The following is a 24,386-nucleotide window of genomic DNA, read 5'->3' as shown; positions in this document are numbered from 1 at the left end:
GGCAAAAGTGCTGGATTTGACCTTGCATATCTTGAACCTTGAGCCAGAACTTTTTTGCGTAGCTAAAAGAACCCTTTCTATAGCATTGTATTCTGATTATTTTATGTCAGTGATATTGGCATGACAGTTTTTCCTGCTTTCTACCTATCCTACTCACATTACTTGGTGCTAGCTTCTATTGACTTTTATCTTTCCTAGACACTAGAAAATGGACGGTTGTGTGGCATTTTGATTTATATCTGTCAATTGGAATCATGGGGAGTTAGTAAAACTAATTTCAGTGTTAATTTTGCTAGAACTTAATCAAAGCTGCAAGTCAGCACTAAACCTGTTCAAGTGGCCTTCCTTGATGCTGCACTATTTTTAGGTTGAAAAGGCTATCTTTAGAAACGTCTTTATTTGATGAATACTGTAGGGATATAGTTCATATATTCTCATATGAGCAATGAGGAAGAACTTAGAAAACCCCTTAGGACTCTTCTGGTATCACATAACACTTTCTAAGACAGTGTAGCAAATGTAAACTAGGTAATAAAATTGTTTCTCTTCCTATGAAACATACTGAATATTCACATTCCTTGTAACAGTTTTGAGGGGAAAAGGTAGGCAATTTGTTTGAAGGTGTTAGAGTTGGACATAATTTCATTTTCAGTTTCATAAATTGCAAGCTACAGAATAAATGCACATTGTCTAAGGAATCAACTTAAGGTTATTAAGCTCTTGAATACTGCATTATAGCACATTCTTTACTAATGCTGGTTTTTTAGATGTGATAAAATACAATTATGTTTTAAGTATAATACCTGTTTTTCTTTTTTTGGGTGGCTCTGATGCATCAAATATACAGATATTTTGCCTCAGTGAAGCAGCTGTTATTTTATCTTTCAGATATGGACAGTTGTACAAGTTCTTTTGGTATAAACTGAATTTCAAGTTAAATATTAGTATTCCTACTTCTGCTGTGAGGATAGCCTCCTTGTTACAAAAGGAAAGAAAGAAACTTTGCTACGGGAATATGTGTGTGTGTAGCCTTCAGATTAGTTGTACCAGAGGTTAATAAAACTCAATGGCAAGAAAAACCTTACAGCTAGACTCACCATCTCTTTCATGCTTTTAGTGTTCTTTTTTCTTGAAATATATATATGTCTGAAACACTTCTCTGCATGTTGGGAAATAACCTTAGAAAATAAAAAAATATATCCCCCAAAGTATATTTAAAAAATATATTTGAAATTACTTTGTTCTTTTGAGTGCTTTGTACCCTTAAGCTTTAGGAGTAAGGACAGTTCATCAGTTTTAAAAACAACAGCGGTCTGAGACCTAGCTTGATTGTGTGAAGGTTACTTGTGATGATGACTCTTCAGCTATTGCACTACCTCTATTAAAAACAAACAAATGTTACCAAGATCATAGCTGTAGTTACTGGAGGGATTCTCTTAGTGGGTTAGAGAAACTTCTGGCCTTCCCAAGAAAGCTTACAATGAATGACTGAGGAGTTACCATGTGTACTGTTTATTACTAGAGCTGATGTTAGCTTTGTGGGTCTGGCTGAGCTTTTGTCAATCTAAAGCCTCCCGGATTCAGTATGCTTTGCTATTTGGGCAGATCACAGTTTGCCTCTGATTTATGCTAGGAACTAAAGGGAGAATGCCTGCCCCTCCAGTAAAGCCATTGTATCTTAAAGTCATGAAAATCGAAAAATGCAGAAACAAGAAATGAAGAGGTTTTAGGAGATTTTCTAGATGAAAGCTTTTTCTAATGCTGTTTATATTGGATGATTACATTAAGGCTTTAAGCCTTCAGAAGCAGAAGTGGAAAACGCCTGTACTTAAGTTTCACAGGTGTTCTCAGCTGAAATGTTCTTGACTTGACCTGTGACATTAAAAAGTACGATTATGAAAAAGATCATTGTAAGTTACTTGTAAATATTATAAATAATATATTTTGCATATCAATTTTTATCATACTTTCTTTGTTGTCTTTGTCTAAGCTTTTTTCTGCAGTATTTAAAAATCTTATATACCTCTCTTATTCTTCCCACTACCATATGGTAAAGATAGTTAAATGTGAAGTTTATTATTAACTGGGTAAGCACATGTCTTGGTTTTCTTATTCTTGGGGAATATTTGGTCAAATAGAAATATCATCTTCAGTGACACCTTTAAGGCATTTCTGCATAATTGAAGCTTTCAACTTACAGCTGTTTCAGCTGTTGAACCATTCAATCTTTTTCTTTGATTCCTTTGCTGCTCAACTTCTTAACTGACAAGCCATATGGAGATACGGCTTTGTAACTGTAGTCATATGTAGGCAGGTGACTCATGTCAGTAACCACGAACTATTCTAGAACATTGACTGAGATATTAGTGTGACCAGTGACACACAGCCCTGCCTTTATAGTGTCATGGTGCAGTTCTATCTATATGTCATTTTCCCCCCACCCTGTCCCCCTGCTTGGAAATAAGCATGGTGATACCATCCTAGCTGTCAGCTCAAACGCAGTGCCTTCAAATCTTGGAGGACAAATTCAGCACTTCACAGGGAAATATGGTGTGTAATCTGTTCAGACATTCAAGCTCAATTCATAAGCACAAGATCACTAACTAGTTAGTAAAATCTTGAGTTGGAGGTGGACCCTGGTAGCACCTTTTATAAGATTGCTGAACATTCCCAATGGCTAATGGCACAAAAACTCTGTAGTACTGAGAAGAATTATTTTCCATTGGCTGTTTTTATGTGTGTGTGTGCATATAAGCCATATATATGGTTTATGCACAAAGTGTATTTTAGAAATCTGGCCGAAGCCATTCCTTTTGAGTGTGTGCAAGTTTGATATTTTAATTTGAGAATGATTTTATTCCATGATACTAACCTCTTCTATTCCGATTACTTCATGTTACTATGCATCATGCAAAAATGCCAACTGAATTCTATTTTAATTTAAAATAGGATGTTGCATTCGAATGTAATGACCCCAGACTTTCTGGAGTCTAATGTTGTGCAGTTTTTCAGTTTGATTACAATGTGTAGAATGATTTGCAGTAAACTAAATAGCTTGTGAAATGTGGTCACTTTATTCTGAAGCTATTTGTGCTGGCTTTTTCTCATCTGTTATGACTATCATACCACTAGTTTGTGAGTGTAGAGGTTACTGATATGAATTTAGTTAGTTCATAAAGCAAAAAAGGTGTATAATTCTACCTTTAGTAGCAATTGATTATGTTTTTGAGAATCATTGTGGAGCCATTTAAAATGCTGAAGTTACTCAGCAGCATGCATGACAAACAAAGGAAGTTACATATTATGTGCTTTTACTAATACTTTGCTTCAACACTTTGATCCACTTTGGATCTGGACTATATATATTTTAAAAGTCATTTTGCATGCTTGAATTTTCAACACTACGGTTTCTCAGACTCTAATCTTGAGAGAGCACTAGATTCAACTTTGTATTATTTACCTCTCTTCTTTCTGTTGTTTAATTGTTGCTGAGGTGCAGGTTAAAGGCTGCTGTTTAAATGCTCCATAGTCAGTGATGGCACAGCCTTATTAAATGAAAAAACACAATGGTAGTTGCAAGTGCAAGAGCTGGTAGTAATGGGGCCTCTTGTCCCAGTTTCCTTGAACTTCAGTCCAATTTAGATTGTAGGGTAGATGGCTGACCTACTTGTACTTCAGTCAAGCATTAATTGAAAACGGCATAAAAAGCTTTCCTTTTTCCTGAAAAGCGGGAGAAGGGTAGAAAAGACTAGTTTTTCTGAGATTACATGACCAAATTAAGCATTCATTTCACATTATTGCATTTGGGGATTCTACATTTGAGTGATTTGTGTGTTTGAGAGCTATATAAGGACAAGTAACATGTTTCCAGATCTCTGAAAATCTTAAGGAAGACTGGCTACTCTCTTTTTTTTTTTTTCCTAAATCCTTAATAAGATTAGTGAAACCTTGAGAACCAAAGAAAAACTTCCACTGCTTTGTTTGCCTAACCTTGATCTCATATGCCTGTTTTAAAGCAGCACCTTGTTTTGTACACTGAAAATTCTTCAGTGATTTTTCAATTGTGTTAGAGTTAAAATAGATTTAGGTGTACTGTATGTGATTTAAAAACAAACAAACAAAAAAACCCAAAAAAAAACAAAAACCATCCCCAAACCCCCCCACCACACACAAAAAACTTGAACTTACTTCTAGCTTAGCTTGTCAAATTATGTGTACAAGGAAGGCCATAAAATGAGATCTGTGACCTTAATACTTGAGTGTAATACTTCCAGGTAGCTTAGACCAATGAGTTTAGTACATGGTAAGGAGCCAGTTTGTTATATTTATTAAAAAAAAAAAAATTAAGTGTTCGTGGGGGATATTTAATTCTATTAGGTCGGCAGCCCATGTTGTAGATTACTAAGTGGTAAGTAAAGGTCTTGTGTCCTTGTTGCAGTAATTACCATTTCAGGACCAGAAAATTATATTGCCTAGAAGCAGGAGGAGTCCTGGCTAAAGTTTACCTTGGATTCACTGGGCTGAAAATCTGTTTAAACAGAATTCAAGAGTTTCTTTTTTCAGTGGCCATGTTAATGAAACTAAGTATTAAGCAACCTTCTCCCCCATCTTAACACAAGCAAACAATTTAAATGCTCCTGACTGTTCTTTAGAAGCTGGATTCAGTTTGCTTTAAAATCTGAATTAATCTTATTTAATCTGAAATATGAAACACTGTCACATGTTCATTTGTACTATTACAGTATAACATTGATTTTGAAACACTTGAACAGATCTTTTATTGTTCCTAAAAGAATAATTGGTTATTTAACTTACTGGAAAGAAGGGTAGTTGAAGCTATGTGTGCATGTTGCTGTTTTCTTTCTATATTTATGAATTGCATTCTGCAGAGGCTGATAAATTCTGTATCAGTTCTGGAAATGACACTGCTGAAGTGATGTATAAAGTTTATCTGACAGTGATCACAGCTGAAAATGTTGCTTTTAAGTTGTAAGGTTATCTTCATTAGCAATTTTTACATTGACAGTGTTTTCCCCAAATACTAAACTACCCTTGAATGTATTTTGAGAATTGAGGAATGTTGCATGATTTGACCCGCTTTTTGTCAGCAGGGCTATGACAGTGAGGGAATAATGGCTGCAGAAAGAAATTATAATAATTGAAACTGTTCAGAGCTGTTTCACAGCTCTGAACTAAGCCAACAGTTATGGGGTGGTGATTTCATTCCTGCTTCAGCAAAGGTCCTAGGGTACAGTTCTGTACTAGCTTATGCTGGTCCCTTGAACAAAAGCTATACTAGCAAAACACTTCTGATGTTATAGGATATTTCTGTTACTGTATGTGTGTTGAGTAGCTATCCTAGAAAGCTGGCAATTTTGTCTAGTAGAGAATAACCCGTTCAGCCCTAAGGAGTTCTGTGTGGAAATGTAATGCCTCTGTGTTGTTTTAAATTAACTATAATACGAGTACATTGTGGTCTGAGAAACTGAGTTATTTTACTAGGTCTTAGAGTGTTTTCTTCTATCTTCTTCAGTAATGTTCTTCTGAGACACTATATAGGAAGGCCTGGTTTTGTTTGTGCTTTCTCTTACTTTCTCCATGGTAAGAAAACCATCAATTCCCATTTTCCTTTTTTCTTGGTTTTATTTACATCTCAAAAAACTGACAGAGGAATTAACTAATACTTGAAGAGTGCACAGGTTCATCTGGGTCCACCTGTGCAACTAGCTTCCCCTGCCTCAATCAGTCTTACTAGTTTCTGCCAAGCATAATCATCTGTATCTCTCTAAGAATAATAGAAGGTGGAATATGCTGACATGTTGTTAATGCACATATTTACATTTTCTAACAATGCTTTTAGTCTTTGGAAACAAATATCTGTTAGACAGTCTCAGGGCTAGATTTGGCTCAAATGAGGTCTCTGAATTGGTTCTGTCCTGAAGTAAAGAACAGTAGCTCTTTAATGTAACTTTCAGATTCAGGAAGACTAGCTTGTTTCACCTTAATTTAAGGGTTTAGACATGCTTCTATTCAATGCATGTCAGTATTTCATTAATTAATATTACAGCCCCATATTTCCTGAGATGGAAAAATACAGCTTTTGACTGAAACACTGAAACAACACAGCTGCTTCCTAAGCGACGCATCTGCAAATGTAGCTACATGTTTCACTGAGGTATTTAAAAACACTATTCTCCATTGAAGCCAGTTGTACGATTAAAAATACCTTCCTTTAATATGGGCTACCTGTGGTCTTTCCTAAAGATTATAGTAAACCTGAATATTCAACTTCATGGCTGTACAGAACCATTAGAAATGCATGTGACTGAAAACCCTGTGTGGGTTTGAGTGCTGCAATGGGGGGTGGAGGGGAAATGACCTTAGCTTGAGCTAGAGGTTTTCATCAGCCCACAGGAAATGATGAAGTACGCTCTGATGAGAGAATTCTGTTTGTGGAAATGGAGGTCAGGCAAAGCTGTGCAGGTACTGCAGCTATCCGTGCAGTTATGTTGCTGAACTCTATATTTGGAAAAAATGCAAGTGAATTAAGGCATGTCTTTCAAGGTAACTATTTTGCAAACAGTATTTTGAATGACTTGCTAAACAACTCTAATAGTTGCTTTTTTCCTACCAAAAATTTACTATACTGTGTCATAGATTATATGAGTATTTTTGGCCAAGTGAATATTATATTTTGCAATGTTTGTTTGAATGTAAGAAGGTGTGTTTGATCATGTTTGAAATGATGGTTCTGGGCTCAGACAGTCTGCTGTCTAAAACACATCACTTTTTAGAATGGTTATTGTATTACTTCTTATTTATGTACTTCTGTGGGGCTTTCTATTTTCAAGTACAGCAGTGTTCATGTTTTGTGGTACTTCTATGGTGAGATAAGTACCATGGCACCTTTTGTCTTCAGAAAGTTTTGATGTCTGAGGCATTGCTTCTTGTAATGTTTTATTTGGCTTCTTAGTTATATGCCATTTTAGAACAGTTGTATACATGTAATTTTTCTCTGCAGCTACTTTGTCAGCGCAGCCGTAAATGCTGTTTTGTCTTTTCTCTGCTGGAGAATGCATCAGTACTATTCTTCTGCACTACCCTTCTTTTTGCGCCGTTGTAAAATTCTACTTAAACCAAGTATTTAAGTGTGTATGCTTTAGGTATTTCCCTTAATTTGCTAAAATAAGTTTTCATTATGAGTGTATATAACTAGCCATCTAATTCCACTAACTAAAGGGTGGGTTTTTTTGTGTGTGGGTTTTGGTGTGTTTTGGTGGGGTGTTTTTGTTTTTTTTTTGTTTGTTTGTTTGTTTGTGTGTTTGTGTGGTTTTTTTTTTAAAGTATCTGGGCACTTTAAAGATTTCTTGCTAACTAAATGCTTAAAGTCTTAAAAGACTTTGACAGGACATGTGAATTACTGGGTGATGTCACAGGAACTACAAAGGTGAACATTAGAAAAGGTGAACACTTCTAATTAAATTGAAGTTTTTCCTGCACTTTAACATTTTAATCACTCAATCCTAAATAATGGAAACTTCTGACTTTAAAAAATACTATCTGATCTTTCAAGTTATTTTAATTGCCAAACAATCCTGAGTTCTTCAGATGGTTTTCTGGAAAAATTTACCCAAAGCCAGTTTTGATGTGCTTTTTTTTTCTGCAGTGAAGAAAATGTTAATGTGGATTTTTCCCTCATCAGAAAGACCTGAGGCTCTGAAAGAAACAAGTTTTAAAGTTTCTTTTTTTAGAGGATGACCACTTAATATTATACTAGTCACTACACCTAGATACCTAGGTCTTATGGCTCTAGGTACCTTAAAGTCCTCTCCTGGATCTAAAATTCAAGAAGTATGTCTTCAGAATGGGAAATTTCTTCTATAATAAGAAAAAAAAAAAAAAAGTTGCAGTGTTTAAAATCTGAAACAGAAGCATTCTGTGACCAAAATGTCTCCTGTGAAATTATTCTCTTATGTTGCTTCTCTTTTGTGCATCTCAACAGAAATGGGAGGATATTTTACTTGTTTTTATGTTTTATAGTTAGATTCTGTACCTAATGGCAGTGAAGGATACTATTCAAGTGTACTTTTTCCTGTATTTTCCCTTGTTACCTGAAGAATCTTCAGGTAGTACTCAGTATTCAACAGGACAGCACAGCTCCAAAGCTTGTTTCAAAAATTAAATATTGATTAAAGCCAGGATCAGTTTGCAAAACAATTTAATAAAATCTTAATCTTATTAATTATAAAACAATCTTGTGAGATGCTTTTTTAAAAATTGTTTTTTAGCCTAACTACAGAACTTTAAATTAAAATTCCATTATTTTAGAATGTCTCCTTTTATGTTTTTAAGAACAGTCAATATAGAAATAAGTGTGAAAATTTGGAGAGAGAATTTGGGGAACAGTTGTATCCCTTCAACAGTTACTGATTAATATACAATGAGTTTGTGATAAGTTGCATATTCTGCAACTTAGAGAAGTGAAGACATAATGCTTATGGTTTGGGGCTTTTCATGTGATTTAGCAACTACTTTGTTGTATCAGCGTCACCTTGATTTCAGCTTCAGATGTGTTACTAATTTTGCCTTTTTCTTCTATAGAAGAATCCTGAAAGAAATGTTGCTAATAATGATTTCAATAGGGGGAATTAATTTGCCTAGAAGTGCTGTTGATCCAGGAAACAAGATACAGCTCTGTACAGTGTATCAAAACTACTCTAAATTGAAGATACTAATTTTTAGAGCATAGTGCAGAAACAGGTGAGGTGTTTTTATCCTCCAGTGGGATGAAATGAAATAGCTGAGCCTTTGGCTCCAGCTAATTCCTGTAGTGAGTTCAGATTTCTCCTAATCTTAAGAATTTTAAAAAATTTTAATGGTAATGCAAGAGTTTAGGAGGCTGTGTTGAATACTTTAGCCTAACAAACAACTGCTAAATAAGGGTTAAGTCAGATCCTGTATCAAACAAATTATAATGTGTTTAATACATATGAATTGCACAGTTCCTTTTATGCTGTATATGCATCACATACACTATTGAGGGAAATTATAGGGGAAAATTAAGCTTTTTTGGCTGCTAGATGCTCTAGATAAATCTGCTTAGAACCCCTAATAGCTGTCTTGGAGGTTAATTTAAATGCATGTCATAGCTTGGCATTGGTGTTTGGTTTTAACACAAACTTAAAGCTGACCTCTACAACAGAAAAATACTTTTAAAATGGTATCTCTGTCCTTTGAGAACTTGAGGGTGTGTTTTTAAAAAGGTACATTTCAATAGATTTTTTAGCAGACATGTTTTTGAATTCTTAACTGGTGGTCTTTTGGTCTCTTTCTGGGTGTAAATACTAGTACTATCGAGTTTTAAACAATTGTTGAAACTAGAGTTGCTTTGTGTGAGAATAAACACTTAAGCATTATAGTTTCAAAATTCAAATATTAGGCAGGATCATCAGAGTTTATCTTAAATGAATATCTGAAGTGTTTGAAAGTACTGGGAATATGATACATTTCATAGAACCTTCATTTTGTATTACATATTCTTCTCATGCTTTTGACAGAATTTGTGGCAGCTGTATGCACACAATCATCATTATTTTGTTGTATTTGTCACACTTTTCTAACACTGTGTACATGTTTGAGTTTACACGGTGATTTTCAAATCTATAAAAGCTAGAATGCTTTCTGACACTGCTTGTTTTAACAGAGCTCTAAAAATGTGAGAATTAGATTTTACAGTAGATTCTGAAGGACAGGAAATAATCTGAGAAGGTGTTCGAGAGAGACTTCCACATCTTGTAGGCAGTCTATTTAACTTCCATTCTAATTATATTTCTTGCTCTGACAGCCCTCAATCCTGACACCTCTGTATTCAGAAACATATTTGAGGAAATTGGATATCCTCAAATGATAATTCTCAGATTATCATGCCCTTTTTCTTCATGAAGTAGTAGGGATTAGCTAGCTCCTTGTTTATATCTCCTTTCTTAATACAGGATGTTGTTCAAAAATGTTAGAGTCCATTTTTGAGGAGTATAAAATAGCATGGATGAAACTAAAATTTAACTTTTCCATCATTTAAAACTTGTAATGAAATTTAACAGTGTTCCTATATTAGAGAACCACTTATACACCTCTCTTCTGATTCATCTGTGTTGAAGGCCCTGTTTTGGCCTTCAGCATAGGCCTAACACAGTGATGTAGGAGGAGTTACCTTGCAGTGTATTAAGTAATTTAGGAAATGTATTCCCTACTTAAGGACACAGTAAGTATCACTTTGTATCCAGACAGTATCTTGTATTTGAAATGAAGAGCTCTGTCTTCCGAAAAGTAAAAGAGAATGCACAATTTTCAGTTAAGAATACATACAAAAGTGTGTCCTTGTTGTTACTATTGAAAGTGTTTCATACTTTCCTTTTAATGACACTTGAATTCATGGAGCTATACCTTGGCAATAAGCATGACTTCAATACCAGGTTGGAAAGGCAAAAGATGACTCCTTGCCTCTGCTTAGCACTCCATGTAATCCCTACAGGTATTTTTCTGTAACTTGTATGATGCTTAATACTCCATAACCTAAAGTTCATTGGTCGTTACAGAGAAGAGGAGATGCAGGGGAAAAAAAAAGAAAACCAAAACAGTACTTGAAATTCTGGCATAGTAAAATTTTGACTTAGGGAAATTTAAGTCTTTATTAGTATTAAATGCTCATACAGTTGAGTCTGTAGTTTGAAATCTCCCCTGTGGTATCTAGCCACTTGTGAAACTAAATTTGCAAAGCTGGAGGTTTTGCTCAGTGGTAGGCTGCTGGAGTTGAAAATAGTTTTTAATGAAAAATAGAAAATAGTGCACACAATTTTTTTTTTGTCACTGAAATAATCATTTTAAAGCTCTGAACTTAATCTTCACAAGTCTGCCTGAATAAAGCTGAAGATAGCCATTTGCATTTTTCTTGGTATGAATCATAATTGCTCAAACTTCTCTGTAATTGATTTTTCCTTTGCTGACTTTCAAGGCACAGAAAAAATTGTACCAAAACACTTTCAGGGGAATCAACTTCAAATTTAACCACTTAACATTGTGTAGTCCTGGTAATTTAAAAAAAATTATTCAAACTTTCTTGATTAAATACAACAGAAACATGTTAAACAATGAAATCTTTTATCAGCTTTGGATATTTTAAAACTAAAACCTAGTGATGAGCTAATTTCCATGCAGATTGGTAGTAGGGGTTCAAAGTAAAAACTTTCTATGTTGGCATGCCCTAGGTCATATATTCCTTTGGTGTACAGGAGGAGCATTTCAATGATGCTATCCAGCTTTGAGCAGAGTGTTGTAAATGCAGGTGCAGTTTGTATCTGCAGAACTAGATACTTTTTTTCCTTGCATGGTTTATTCTGGTTACTGCATCATCCCTCATACCTCCAGCTAAGCAAAAAGTACAATCTGAGTATGTTAAGGTTTGGTTTAAGTATATCCAAATATTTTAAAACTCCCCACACAGCTGTGTATCAACTTTGTGTCCTTAGCTGGTACAGCTATGCCATTTAAAGCTTTTAGTTTGCAGTGTTAATTTCCTGTGGTCAGTGTCCATTTAACTTAAAATCAGACATCTCTGCAAAGCCTATGAAGGTGATTAATAACTTTACTGGTTAAAACAAAAAACCACACAATTAAAATAATACACCTACACAGAGTGGCTTGTCAGGCAGAGAATAAAAAACTGTTTTTCCCCAAAGTCAGTATTTTGCTATTTAAGGCATCTCCTGGTTAGTTGGAAAAATGCAGAGGGAGGTTATTATGCTGGCAGCATGTAGGAGCTTGTAAGGACAGCTAGGTCTTGAATCTACAAAAACCAGCATGTCTAATAGCAAATTAAGGGGAAGAAGGATAGGAAATGAGAGCTAGTTCTCTGACAACTATATCACTCTGCCATTGCTGCTCATGCCTGCAGTAAAGGCATGCGTTTCCAAGAGAGACTTCCCTGAGAGGCTTGAAGGGTTCAGTTGTATTGTGTCTGAATATAAAACCAGACAGAAACAGTGGCTCATAACTTGGGCCTATCTTCTCTAGAGTGTGAGAGTCAGATAGTACTTGTACATATATGAAACATAACGTGGAGGCTAGGAGTCTGACAACATTTGTGTTGTTGTCTTGCACTTCAGAGATGCATTTCTGTGCTGTGTGTGTTAATCAAAGATGATCAAGCTTAATCAGTAATTTTAAGTTTCATTTATTTAACAAAATATTAAAACTGTGCATAATAAAATGTAAGGACTAAAATAGCTGTTCTTATTCCTTATATTATGCATTGTGAAATTTATACATCATAAAATTTCAGTCACACAATCTTGATGTGCCTGGAGAGTTTAATTTGAGGTACTGTCTTCTCACTATAGTTGTGGGGGCTTTTTTACATGTGATAAATATCAAGGAAATTTTAACTGCTTTAGTGATCTTCTGATGTGTGCTAGAACTATGGCTTGAGTGTGTGTTCACTGCTTGCATATTTAGGTAGTGAATTAATGCTATTTTCAGTATTTTTCTATTACTTGTTACACATATATCATTTAACAAATATGAGTATGGGTGAATATAATGCACTAGTGAGGAAGTTGTTGAGAACCAAGCAGCCTCAACTCAGAGGGTTTACTTAATTGGCATTTAACACCAGCTTCTGATTACTGACTGGAGCATGGGGAGGGGGAAGACCCAGAAGCAATTGCACACCTGCGGAAGCCCCTTCATGCTGCTGCCCTCTGGCTGGGCTGAAGCCAAGCAGCTCCTCTTCCCGGCTCCCACTGCCATCCCTCTTGCCCTGGCGGCTCGCACGCCCTCCCTCCCGATACCTACCAGCTTCTGGCCACTTCTCGTTCCTTTTCCTGCTGCCTCCGGGTCACAGAAGTGCAAGGAATCTCTTGTTACTCTTACTTATGATTATGAATGGCTAGTACGAACTAGTAGCTTCTGTACTATTTAATGTCATTTTATGTTATCTGATAACTGAAAAATGTCTAGGTGGCAAAATACTCAGGTATTCAAACTAGAAAACATAAGAATAAATATTGCTCCCAGTTTCAGAGGAGCATGCATAATAGGAAATATGCTTACACAGTCTGTAATGGCGTACATTTCCTAGATTCCTTCCTTCAGTGTTCAGGATATAGGGTTCACCCAATGGGTTGCTGTCAACTTCTTTCAAAAAAGTAATCTGGTGTGTGGCTCTGCTAACTTTAACATACAGGCTGAATTCCCCAGGAAGTAGTGATTCAATTTCCTTCTACGGACTTTTCTCTGGTATTTGTTGCTGTAATTGTTTTCTTGGCAGAGACTAAGGGCTTTTCTTAAATCTCTGTAAAAGAGGGTGCTATTCTCCCTATTTTATAGATTGAAGAATAAGAATTAGGCCAAAGTAATGATTTGAGACTCTACCTTCGAAAGTCTAAGGCCTGACTTCTATTAATAACAAGTATTCATATCTACTGATTGCAATTAGAAGAGTTCATGGCAGAGTAGTAGTGAATAATCGTGATCTGATGCAGTTGTTCCCTGCACCCAGGGGCTAGAATGCCTTGGTGTCACTTCAACGCGTAAACCAAAGAAAGCAACCTTTTTTTCTTAGTGTTACTTGTCCTATTAATTTATGGACTTTTCAGTGTCAATAGCTGTGATTCTTAACAGGTTTTGGTACATGATTTCACAATATTGCTAAAGTAGTTATGTCACTTTTTTCTCTCTTATGTAAACAGTAAACAAATTGCAACCCTCAAGAAACTGGGGACTGTGTTGTGGTTTAGTTTCAGTCAGCACTTAGCACCACACAGCTGCTTGCTCATGCACACCCCACCACCCCTTGTGGGATGGGAGAGAGAATCTGAAGAGCAAAAGTAAGAAAACTCATGGGCTGAGGTAATAACAGTTTAATAATTGAAATAAAATAATAATAATAATAACAATAATAAATTGTAATGAAAAGGAAAACAATGAGAGAGAGGAACAAAACTCAGAGAAAAACAACAAAAAAACCAAGTGATACAACCACTCACCACCCGCTGACTGATGCCCAGCCTGTCCCCAAGCAGCGACCGCTAGCCCCCGGCCAACTCGCCCCAGTTTATATACTGAGCATGATGTCATATGGTATGGAATAGCTCTTTGGCCAGTTTGGGTCAGCTGTCCTGGTTATGCCCCCTCCCAGTTTCTTGTGCACCTGGCAGAGCATGGGAAGCTGGAAGTCCTTGACTAGTGTAAACATTACTTAGCAACAACTAAAACATCAGTGTGCTATCAACATTATTCTCAGAGTAACTACAAAACACAGCACTATACCAGCTACTAGGAAGAAAATTAACTCTATCCCAGCTGAAATCAGGACAGGACTCTTATAGAGGAAGTTCTTTGGACAGAATAGAAAAGGAAGCAATGTCTAAATTGGTTTATTTAACCAGGGAATATGAGATACAGTTTATTCATGGTAGCTACACTTGGTTGCAAACCACAATGGTTTGCACTTAAAGCATAGGACATGTTTGTTTCTGTACAATGAAGTCCCATTTTCTTGCTATTCTGTGTGGAACAAAACCTCAGACTTCAGTGAGTAATAAGGAAAAATACTATAGCTGAAAGTTTTTATGAGCAGCTAATCCAAGTTGAGTGGTGTCCTTACATATAAGTATTCCACTCCCTAGTCATGAAACTTGGAATCCTGCTGAGTCAGGTCTGTAGTGACAAGTCCTGTTGTTCAAAAAATAAGCTTAAAAGGTAATGTGAAATGTGACCAGGTGCTTTTCTCTTCTAGAGGCTGCTAGACTGTCTTTGTCTGAGCTTGCTTCTGTAGAGTCCTTAGAGAAGACACAAGGATAATATTAATGGCTGAAGAGACCATTTGGTTTTCTAAATATGAATTAATTTATTTTCTTCTGTGCCTCATCTTGAGGACAGTTAAACACTGAAAAAGGTTGCACAGAGAGGTTGTACAGTCTCCATCCCTGAAAGTTTTCAAGACCTGACTGTATAAAGCCCTGAGCAACCTGGGCTAACCCTGCTGAACTATTCTGTCATTCTGTGATTCTGAGATTTTTCTCTGTTGTGGACCAGTTTGTCACCTAGAGCCATAGTACTAGCAATTGCCTTGCTTTAAAGCAGCCTATTGTACATGAGAGAATAATTGGAAGAGATAAGTATTATGATGTCATGTTGGCACTGAGAACTTCTGTCAGTTCTTTCTGTTCTACAAACTGTGAAGTTCTGGAAGTAAGGCACGAGGAGTCACATCTCCTGTTTGTCATCTGGATTGCGCATTTTGGGAAATGTTGATCAGGTCTGCAGGACAAGGCTGTGTGGTATTGCCTTCAGGTTTCATGTATTTGAAAGTGTTTTGTCTGCAGGTACTCTTTGTGTTGGAATATCGGGCTCGCAATCTATTCTTCTCATCGTAGGATTCAGTACGCAGCACTGAGACCTTAATTAGATTTTTTTCTTTTTAATACTGTCTTTTTTAATTACAGTGGAGTAGCTAATAAAAATAAACATAATCTTCCAAGGGGGTTCAGAATGTTAATGTCTTATCTTTCAACAAACAGACCTACCTGTTTCACAGTAAGAGTTCATCAAACAAATGAATCTGTTATTGGTGGCTGAGGGGGATAAACTGAAGGGTTTCTCTAAACATGTTTTTCCCTCTTACTGTTGGAAAACACCTTAACAGAAGATTTGGAATTCACTGGATTATTTTAGCATCTTAAAAGTCTGCATTTGTTGCACAGATTTTTGAGTTGTGTGTTGTGCTAATCTCTACCACCTGACACAGGAAGAAAAGGGGAGTAAAAAAAACATCTAGTATTTCAACATGGATGAAGCAAGGATTTTTGTAAATTGCTTTCAAGGTAACAGCATCAAAACCAACTTCTTGAGAGCAGAGGCAGCATATTCTATTCAGATGTTTTTGTGTGTGGTATGTAAAGGTCTGCTTGCTCATTATTAGTTAATATTTTTCTAAAATCCTCATGTGTTAAGCCTTCAGGATATTTATAGCAATTCTTTTCACATTGTAGGGCACTAGCAGTAGAGAAGAAATTCAAGGTCTTTAGCATATAGCATTGCCAGAATGTTTCCTAAGAGGAAGCTTTAAAAAAGTCTCATTTATTTATTGGTCAGTTTCCTTGTGTCCAAGATCAATGTATCCTAATTTACAAGAATTGCTTAAAAATCACTAAGTCAAGAAATTTGAGCCTTGCTTGTTTGCACCATTTCTGTAGCTATTACAGTATGTACTACTTGGTATATAGTTACTTTTTTCAGTTGGACTTCATGGTTTATTTTTAGCCTGTATAAATTCTCTTAGCGAATGTGTGCTGGGACTTTTTATGACAAAAGGCAACAAGGGCTCTGAGCTGGTAAGGCTTTCTCTGTGCTCCTTCACATTTGGTGGTTTACGTGACTGTGGTGACACAGGTAACAACTTGGTTTAAGACCTTTGGACTTGATGATTAATAAAACATCAAGATTTTTGTTTTTAATGGAAAAAGTTATTTGACATAGGGGAAGAAAATATCCTGAGAAGTATGAAAGTTATGAGATTTCATTGGTGTTGGCCAAGAGCATGCTGAGGAAAAGGTAGAGAGCATGATCCAGAGGTGGTTTCTATTCAGTGAAGATCTTTAATCTGCCTTCTGAGGAAAATGACACACCTTTGCCTTCTCCAGCTTCCTGCTTCCATAATTTTTGAATCAATTAGTTTCAGACAAATGTTAAAGAAGAGCAGAGACAAAGATACACATTTCTTATCAGTTTCATGAAAATTGGCAGCTGGATGGGAGAAACCTTAACTGATGTACCTACTCAAGAAAATCTTAATGTGAGCTCGGTAATAATCTGTCCTGTTTGGTGAGCTGGTTTACCAGTCAGTGTGAAGGTGGGTGGAAACTGCTAGAGCACTGTGCTATTGCTTGCTCAGCAAGTAGTTGAGGGACAAGAAAAAGGCAGTGTAGGTACTCCTAAAGAATTGGGCCTGGAGTCATGGAATGAGAAGATAAAGGCCAGAGTAGATGAAGCCAAACTGTTGTGGGAATATAGGAAAGCACGGTGCACACACCCAGTTCCTATGGAGTTATTGGTTCTGCTGCAATCTAGCTGACCAAAGAACCCTCAACTTTGTGAGATGCAGGTGATCATTTGTGGAGAATCTGTGCAGAACTCATCTCTTTTGTCATTTTGATCTAAATTTCTCAGATTTTATACTGACAGCCTTAGTTGTTCATAGGCTTACTTTTTATAGTGAAATGGAAGACCCTGCAAATCAAAGTGCAATGAACTTTCATTGTAAAACCTCTGCAAATTCACTTTAAGGATGGGAGAACCAAACCCTAACAAAAAATGTGCTAAAGGACTGGCTGCTGTAATAATTCTGTTTCATGAGGGTAGCATGACTCATACCGCTTAATGTTCCTATCTCAGTATTCAGTTTATTTTTAAGTAGTGCTGTACAAATAGTGTTTTTCTGTGCCAGTTGTTGCTATGACTTCATAATATTTCTCTAAATACGCTTGCTCATACTTTCTCACAGCATAGTATTTGGCATATAAAAACCTTAAATCCATCAGAATTTCCTGAGTGCTGATCATTTTCATGCTTTTATGGAAAAAAAGGATAGCTCTGTGTATTATTCCTCCTTGACTAAAACTACATAAAAGTTAAAAAAAAAAAAAAGTCCCCACAACCTGTTCCGTCATTTAAGAAAATGTTCCTCTGTTTCAGCTTTTCCAGTTTTTCCATGTAGCTTTTCAGATTAAATTTCCAGCACTGGTATGGTTTAGGCTATTTTGTTAAAGGCAAGTGGACACTGTATTATTACTTCAGAACACTTTTACTGTCCTTTCTTTTTGTAATTGGAGGGGAAAAAATACTTCTTGTGTGGTTTGGGGGGGTGGGATGTGTGACTTGTTGAAACTTTCCTTTAGGTTTATACTTTTGCATAAGGGTTTATTTTTCCAAGATGCCTAACTGTACAATTGTCTGCTTGATCACTTCCAAATGGCAGTAAACACTTTGGTTGAGGGATCCTGGTGTACTACAGAAAAACAATTACAACTGTTCCTGAGAACCTTTGGAATCTGGTTCCTTCCCTTGTTCTGCATGGCATGCCTGGGTCACACGCTTGCTTCAATCGCTTACTTGGTTTCAGAGTAATGTGAGTGATAGTGCTGCCTTAATGGGAAAAAGGCAAGAGGATGCAAACAGTTAATAGAATCTAGCTAGCAATGTTTCTTGATCTAACAAGTTGTCTTTAAACTCTAGGTCTCCCTTTGATCAGATAAAATAATACCAGAAATTATGGTTAAAGATACCACTGCATAACCTTTTATTTTTGTGAAAACTTTGAAACAAACTCCTAGAAAAAGCTGTTTAATGTCAAACTATTCTTTCAAGTTTGCCCAATTAGTTGCAAGTTTATTGCACTTTTGTTTCCTCCTTGTGCTGCTTATGGTTATCTAAGAAAGGCTATCAGAAAATACAAACTCTTACAAATGTGATCTTTGCTTACCTTGATGTATTGTAAGAATTGCAAGGTCCAAAACTTATCTGGAATGAACAAATTCCATGTAAAGGTGTGCTGTTAAGAAACTGACAATTGAATAGTGGTTTAATGCACTTTTCCACCTTGGTTCAATAAAAAGCACAGGTGGAAAAGCAGGCTTTTTGGTAATTACTAATAACTTAACAAGTTGCAGATTGTTATACTAACATGTAAAAATACTTTGTCTCAATATATCATCTTCCTTTCTAATTGTTGCCATTTTGCAGAACCCTTCCTGTATTTTTGGCTATCCTTTCAAAATAAAAATCTAATAACTGATGTTTCTGTTGTAGCTTTCAGTTCTGTATTCAGTGTTAAGATTATTTAAGCTTTCTGTGAATTGGATTATGGAAATGAATTGGATGAAAAACTGTTCAGGAAAAACAGCTTGTCTTCCCACTCAGAGCAGTTCCTTGTTCTGTTTGTGCTGTAACTGTCCGAACAAACTGTTTTGTTTCAGTAGCTAGTTTTTGTTACAAACAAGTGGTGTATGCCTACCCTTATGGCACAGTTATTTTCAGAGTATCCAAGAAATGCGAATTTAGTGTTGAATTCTCCTTGGCCTTGGAGGCTTTCAATATCTTTCTCTCGGCAGCATGTCATAACCACTAGGTTGCAAGGCAGGCCAGGCTTGTAGGTGTTTTCTACCCTTCCTTTTGAAGTGGCCTTATTGCATTAAGGGAAGCAAGATTCATAGTACAAAAGGGAGAGGGAGCTTCACCTTATAGTCTACTGATAAAGGTATTCATCCCAGAAGGGGAGGGAGGGGGTTAGAATCTGTTTACCTGTATGTAGCCCTGGCAGTAGTTGTAGGCAAATTTGATAGGAGAAATCTAAACAGGAGAACTTGATGAAGTAACTGTAGATATTAGGCAGGGATTTGCATGTGTGTGTTGTGGGAGGGAGCTGTTTCCTTCCTCTCCTACCTCTTGGTCTCCACCCTGCAAACTGCATTTGTGGATGCAAGTGGCTGAATTTTTGCCTCAGTACTGGTTTTGGTACTAGTCTTAAATGTTAGCTTAGAGTAACCCTAAATTGTTTATAAAGCACTGCATATAAAAAAGTCATCTCCTTCCATGAGGATAGGTTGTTTTTCTTCCATGCAGCTGTGTCTATATAAGTGAGAATGCCTGAATTGTTAAAGTAATGACTTGCTTTAAAGATCAGAATTTAGAGTTGATTTTTTTTTTTTCTGTTTGTTTGTTTTGCTAAAAGAAAAGAATGAAATGGTATGGTAACATGTCACAGATAAAATGCAGTAAAACTAGGTGTAGGAGTTTCAATTTCTAGGGAAAGTAATTGTCAGCTTTAAGGAGACCTTCTGTCATGGGGCCTATAACCTTTTACTTGGTACATGTGCAACAGTAGATACATGCATCATACCATCATTTAGAATCTATTATCTGCTTTAAAATGCACAAGAGTGGTGGCAAGAAAGTAACAAGTAGCTCTTGTTACAAGAAAGTAACAAGTAACAGGTAGTTACTAGCCCAGTAAGAGATCTAGTTACAGGTGGCTGGGTGAGATAACTGGGGCTGTCTTGAGTACCATAACCTGTACTATGACTTTCAGGAAGGAGGCTGGCCTTATTTCCTGCATTTGACTTACATAGCTGCAATGCTCTTCACGTTGTTTTTGCTTTACATTGTTGCTGAGGAAGCTCTGTTTTGCATTTGTGGATGCCTTTAGCTTTCAAGTAGATTTGAATCTAAAATTCTTACAGAAATAAAATGTCTTCCTTCTGAAAAGAAGACTTATTTATTTTTCTTTAAATCAGCAAGTGGTTTTGGTCTTAAATATTTCCAGTGAGTTTCATTATATATAATACAGATTTCCAGTGAAAAAGGAATAAGAAGCAGTGCAGGTTATTGTATCAGTAGCAAAGGTCAGTTGATTGTCTCATACGGAATGCTTTGAAGTGGAATGCTTGCTGAGTATGCATCACGCTGCTCAATCTTTTCTTTTGATTGTAATAGGAAATTTTATGATAAAATAAATTCAAGAGTTCAGTGAAATTTGATATAGGCAGATGAATTGAACATTTTCTGGACAACAAATGTCATAAGAGCCAAGAACTTTGTGTGGTACAATAGTGTTCTGTTGCAAAATGCACTTATTTACATGCCCTGTGTGGTTACCTCTTCTTTTTATTTGGCATCCCTGGATATCAAAGAATTGAAGGATGTTACTTCATTTTTCTTTTCATAACTGCTTTTCATTAATAATGCTCATAATTAATTTTTTATCTTTTTACAGATTCTGAAGGTGTTTAAGCTCTGAATACTTGCAAGTTCTTCATACATAGAAATGTCTGGCTCATACGATGATTCTGTTGGAGTAGAAGTTTCTAGTGATAGCTTCTGGGAGGTAACCTGAATGTTTTATCACAATATTTTGATTTTATTTTTTACTTTTACCATAGAAAATCTGATTTTTGTACATTATAAACTGTGGAGAGAGCTGCAATACAAGACACCTTTGGTTATCGTGATCTGCAGATCTGCCTTCAGGGTAGAAATGACTTTTTAGATTTTGGCCTGGTTCTGTCAAGGGTTTTTAACTGGCACAAACTTGTGTATCATCTGTTTGGGTAGTATATGCAATTCAAAATTGAACCTTTGTCAGTTTTTATTGCCGAAGAGGGGTGTGGGTGGGTAGCTTTTAAAATTACCAAGGGGGGTAAGTGATCAATGTTAAACCTAAAGTGTCTGGTTAAAGGCTACTATAAGTGTACATAAATTACAAAGGTAAGATAGTGTCTGAATGTACTGCATGTCTTCTGTTTGTGTCTAGATATAGGTATAAACTTTTTTGAGAGAAGTTATCTTATGCTTACCTCCATGTAAGAGCATACATGCAGGAAGATAATACAAAGCACACTGTAGTATCAGTAATTTGTGCTGCCCAAATCTGAAGAAGGCTTTCAGATGTTACGATAATTTGATTAAGCTTTAAAGAGAGCAAACTTCATAAAGCAGAAAGCATTTTACAAAAAAAGTTTCTTGCAAGAAAAAGAAAGGTTTGACAGTGTCAATATCGACATAATTGGAGGTAAGTACATTGTCCAGATGAACTGTATTCGGTGGGGTAAATTTCTACCATGTGACTGGGAGCTCTTTTGAGTTTGAACTATAGCAAACATGAAAATGGCTAGGGGGAAAATGTCTGAATATTTCTGTTACCAGAGAGTATGTAAGACAGCTTGGTTTTGGTGACCTAACATTGTGCTTCCTTTTAAATGAAAGCTTTTCTAGATCACTAACCTGCATTGGTGGTGGTGGTGAGGGCATATTGCATTTTGATGCAGATCTGCGGTTATTTTTTGATACATTATCTAAAAGACCTAATGCCAGTGAGGTTCTTGTTTAGTAGACAGCTATTTTTTGAGGAGACATACCTGCTATTATGTTAAATATATCTATCCTATCTATAAAGAGATGGTTTTAAAATTACTGGATTATAAGTCTTAACCCCTTTTGTTGTAGGGGTGCTCTGTAGTATGACTGCAGAGAGGATGTGGGGCCTCTACTCTGAGGTGTCTAAGACTCAACTGGACATGGACCTGAGCAACCTGATCTATCAGACCTGCTTTGAGCAGGGACTAGATGATCTCCAGAGGTTCCTGCCAACCTCAGTTATTCTGTGTTTCTTATTTTATGCTGAGGCAACTTTCTGGGCAGGCTTCCTTGGTAGAAGTGTTTCAAAATAAAATAAGGATGCAGTCAGGAAAAAAGAATCCTGGACCAAAGGGCATTTTTTTGATGTGTCTTGAGCATCCTATACTTGGGAGGAGAACATGACTTTTGGCTGGCTATTCTGTACCAACCTGTTGTCTTCCATCAAGTAATCATGTCTGGAAGCATAAAAGATGAATGAATGAGAATGGGAATTCTCTAAACTGGTATGATTGTTTGGACAAATGTGAACTCAAGTATTTGATATTAAAGGCTGATGGATGATCAGAAATAGCAATTAGCCTAAGCTAGGGCCTTTAAGAAGCATAGCTTAAATGTATTTGACTCTTTTATTATAGGTGGGTTAAAGGTGTTCTTTGTGCTATTGGTGACTTATTTTATATGATTTTGTAAACACTAGTACTTAAGTAGTGCTAGTACTTATCTGTTTCTTTGGACTTTTCTATGTATTCCTTCCAAAAGGTCAGAGCTGCAGTCTGTTTCACAAGCAATGTCAGTAGCCTAATGTGTAATGCATGAGTATATCTTTATTTATCCTTAGATTAAAAAAAAGTTAGACTTCAGTATTGCAATCAGTTTCTTTATAAGATAAGTTCTTTGCTCTGCTCTTTCTCTTTTTTGATGTATAACCACAAAGGTTGTTATGTTAAAATGGTGACGAGGAAAAATTTCAGATTGAATAATTAATTTATTTTTTCTGAAACTTTGAGTACATCAGGCTGGAAAAGTATGTTCTGAGAGTTGACAAATGCTGACTAGAACAGGTATGCAAGTTGTTCAAAGGGGAAAACTAGCATTGCTTAGATCATATTAACTAATAATATGCTAAAATCAGTTAATCTCTAAAATTGAAGATGCAATTATATTCTCATGGAATGGGTTCCATTCATTAAAAATTCTAGAGACTATCTTCACACTCACTCTTCAGGGAGTGAAAGGTTTGGCTGCAGTAAAAAATGAATCCCACTGGTAAATCAATGGCTTTGTTACTGAAGTGACTTTAAGGTTGTTCAAAGTATTAACAGTTTTTCTGAAAGCCAAATTGGATTTTCCATGTAATTGATGACCATATTTAAAAAAAAAAATATCCTGTATTTCCTTGTACTAAGCTTGTGACAGTTTAGCAATATAAAAGGGAATATTTCACTGAATTTTGGAGTTTGAGTATTGAATTATGTGGGAAACACTGCTTGTTTTGCTGTTCCTCTGCTTTGTGCTGTTTGATTCTTAGGACAGACAGACAAGTTTGGGGGTTTTGTGGCTACAAACGCTGATTCTTTAAAAAACATTGAGACGGTTGGGTTCTTAGTATTGATGTAAAGGCATTGTCATTATTTTAGCAAAGTGACTAAAGGCTTCAAGTTTCAATATGTTGAAACTAAGTGGTATTTGAGTGAAACAGAGGGGAGACTGCAAAAGTTTTATAGTTGGTTAGCGCTTAAAATATCACCACTGACATTTGTGTTGTGGTTAAAGAAAAGCAAAAACCAACAAAGAATAGGTTAGAGAGTTCAAAAGATATAGCAGGTTATCATAAAGTGCTGTATGTATAGCTGAAAGACTGTAGTAGATATGCCTAAATGTTTATGTAACTGCATAGAGAGTTGAAAAATGTGTGGTATGACATCCCTGGCATTCTGTGGAGATGGAACTTTTATGGATACACTAAGACACTTTGAACTAAACATGAAAAAGAATACTCTGATATCAATGATAAATCATTTTATAGTAATGCTGAACTCTTAACAGGAAGGATTGACATGGTAGTGAATTTTGACCTTCCTGCATGCTGTACTTGGTAAACTTACAGTCTGTGTAGTTTGTGAGAATAAACATGTTCAGAAAGCTGTCTTAAAAACATGTATATAAACTTTTCTCTCAATGGAAATAGCTGAGAGAATATATTAAGCAAAGAAATTGCTGGTTTTGCACTCTGATACTTATCATAGGATGACTCCTTATTACTGGGTATTAAACTATTCAGAAGACCAGTAGTCTTGGCAGTACCCTGTTGTAGTGAGAAATGTGAATAATGTGGAACTTATGTTTTGGTTGACAGCCTTTATAGTTACATGTAGCATCATGTGGCAGGGAAGGTGGAGGTTGAACAAAATGCTTGG

At 36.1% G+C, this 24,386-nt stretch overlaps 1 protein-coding gene across 2 annotated transcripts in view; it reads left to right on the top strand.

Moving 5' to 3' along the window:
- PACSIN2 (protein kinase C and casein kinase substrate in neurons 2) overlaps nucleotides 1-24,386 on the top strand; it is a 59,449-nt gene that overhangs the window by 11,139 nt on the left and 23,924 nt on the right. For both annotated transcript variants that reach the window (XM_075507045.1, XM_075507034.1), the window contains exon 2: nucleotides 20,828-20,938. In XM_075507045.1, coding sequence (XP_075363160.1) covers nucleotides 20,879-20,938 — 60 coding nt within the window. In that variant the 5' untranslated portion in view covers nucleotides 20,828-20,878. The remainder of the gene's footprint in view (nucleotides 1-20,827; nucleotides 20,939-24,386) is intronic.

Source organism: Mycteria americana, chromosome 1, assembly GCF_035582795.1.
Source record: "Mycteria americana isolate JAX WOST 10 ecotype Jacksonville Zoo and Gardens chromosome 1, USCA_MyAme_1.0, whole genome shotgun sequence".
Classification (NCBI taxonomy): Eukaryota; Metazoa; Chordata; class Aves; order Ciconiiformes; family Ciconiidae; genus Mycteria; species Mycteria americana.
Note: the sequence above shows the minus strand (reverse complement) of the source record. Positions and strands in the feature narration are given on the sequence as shown.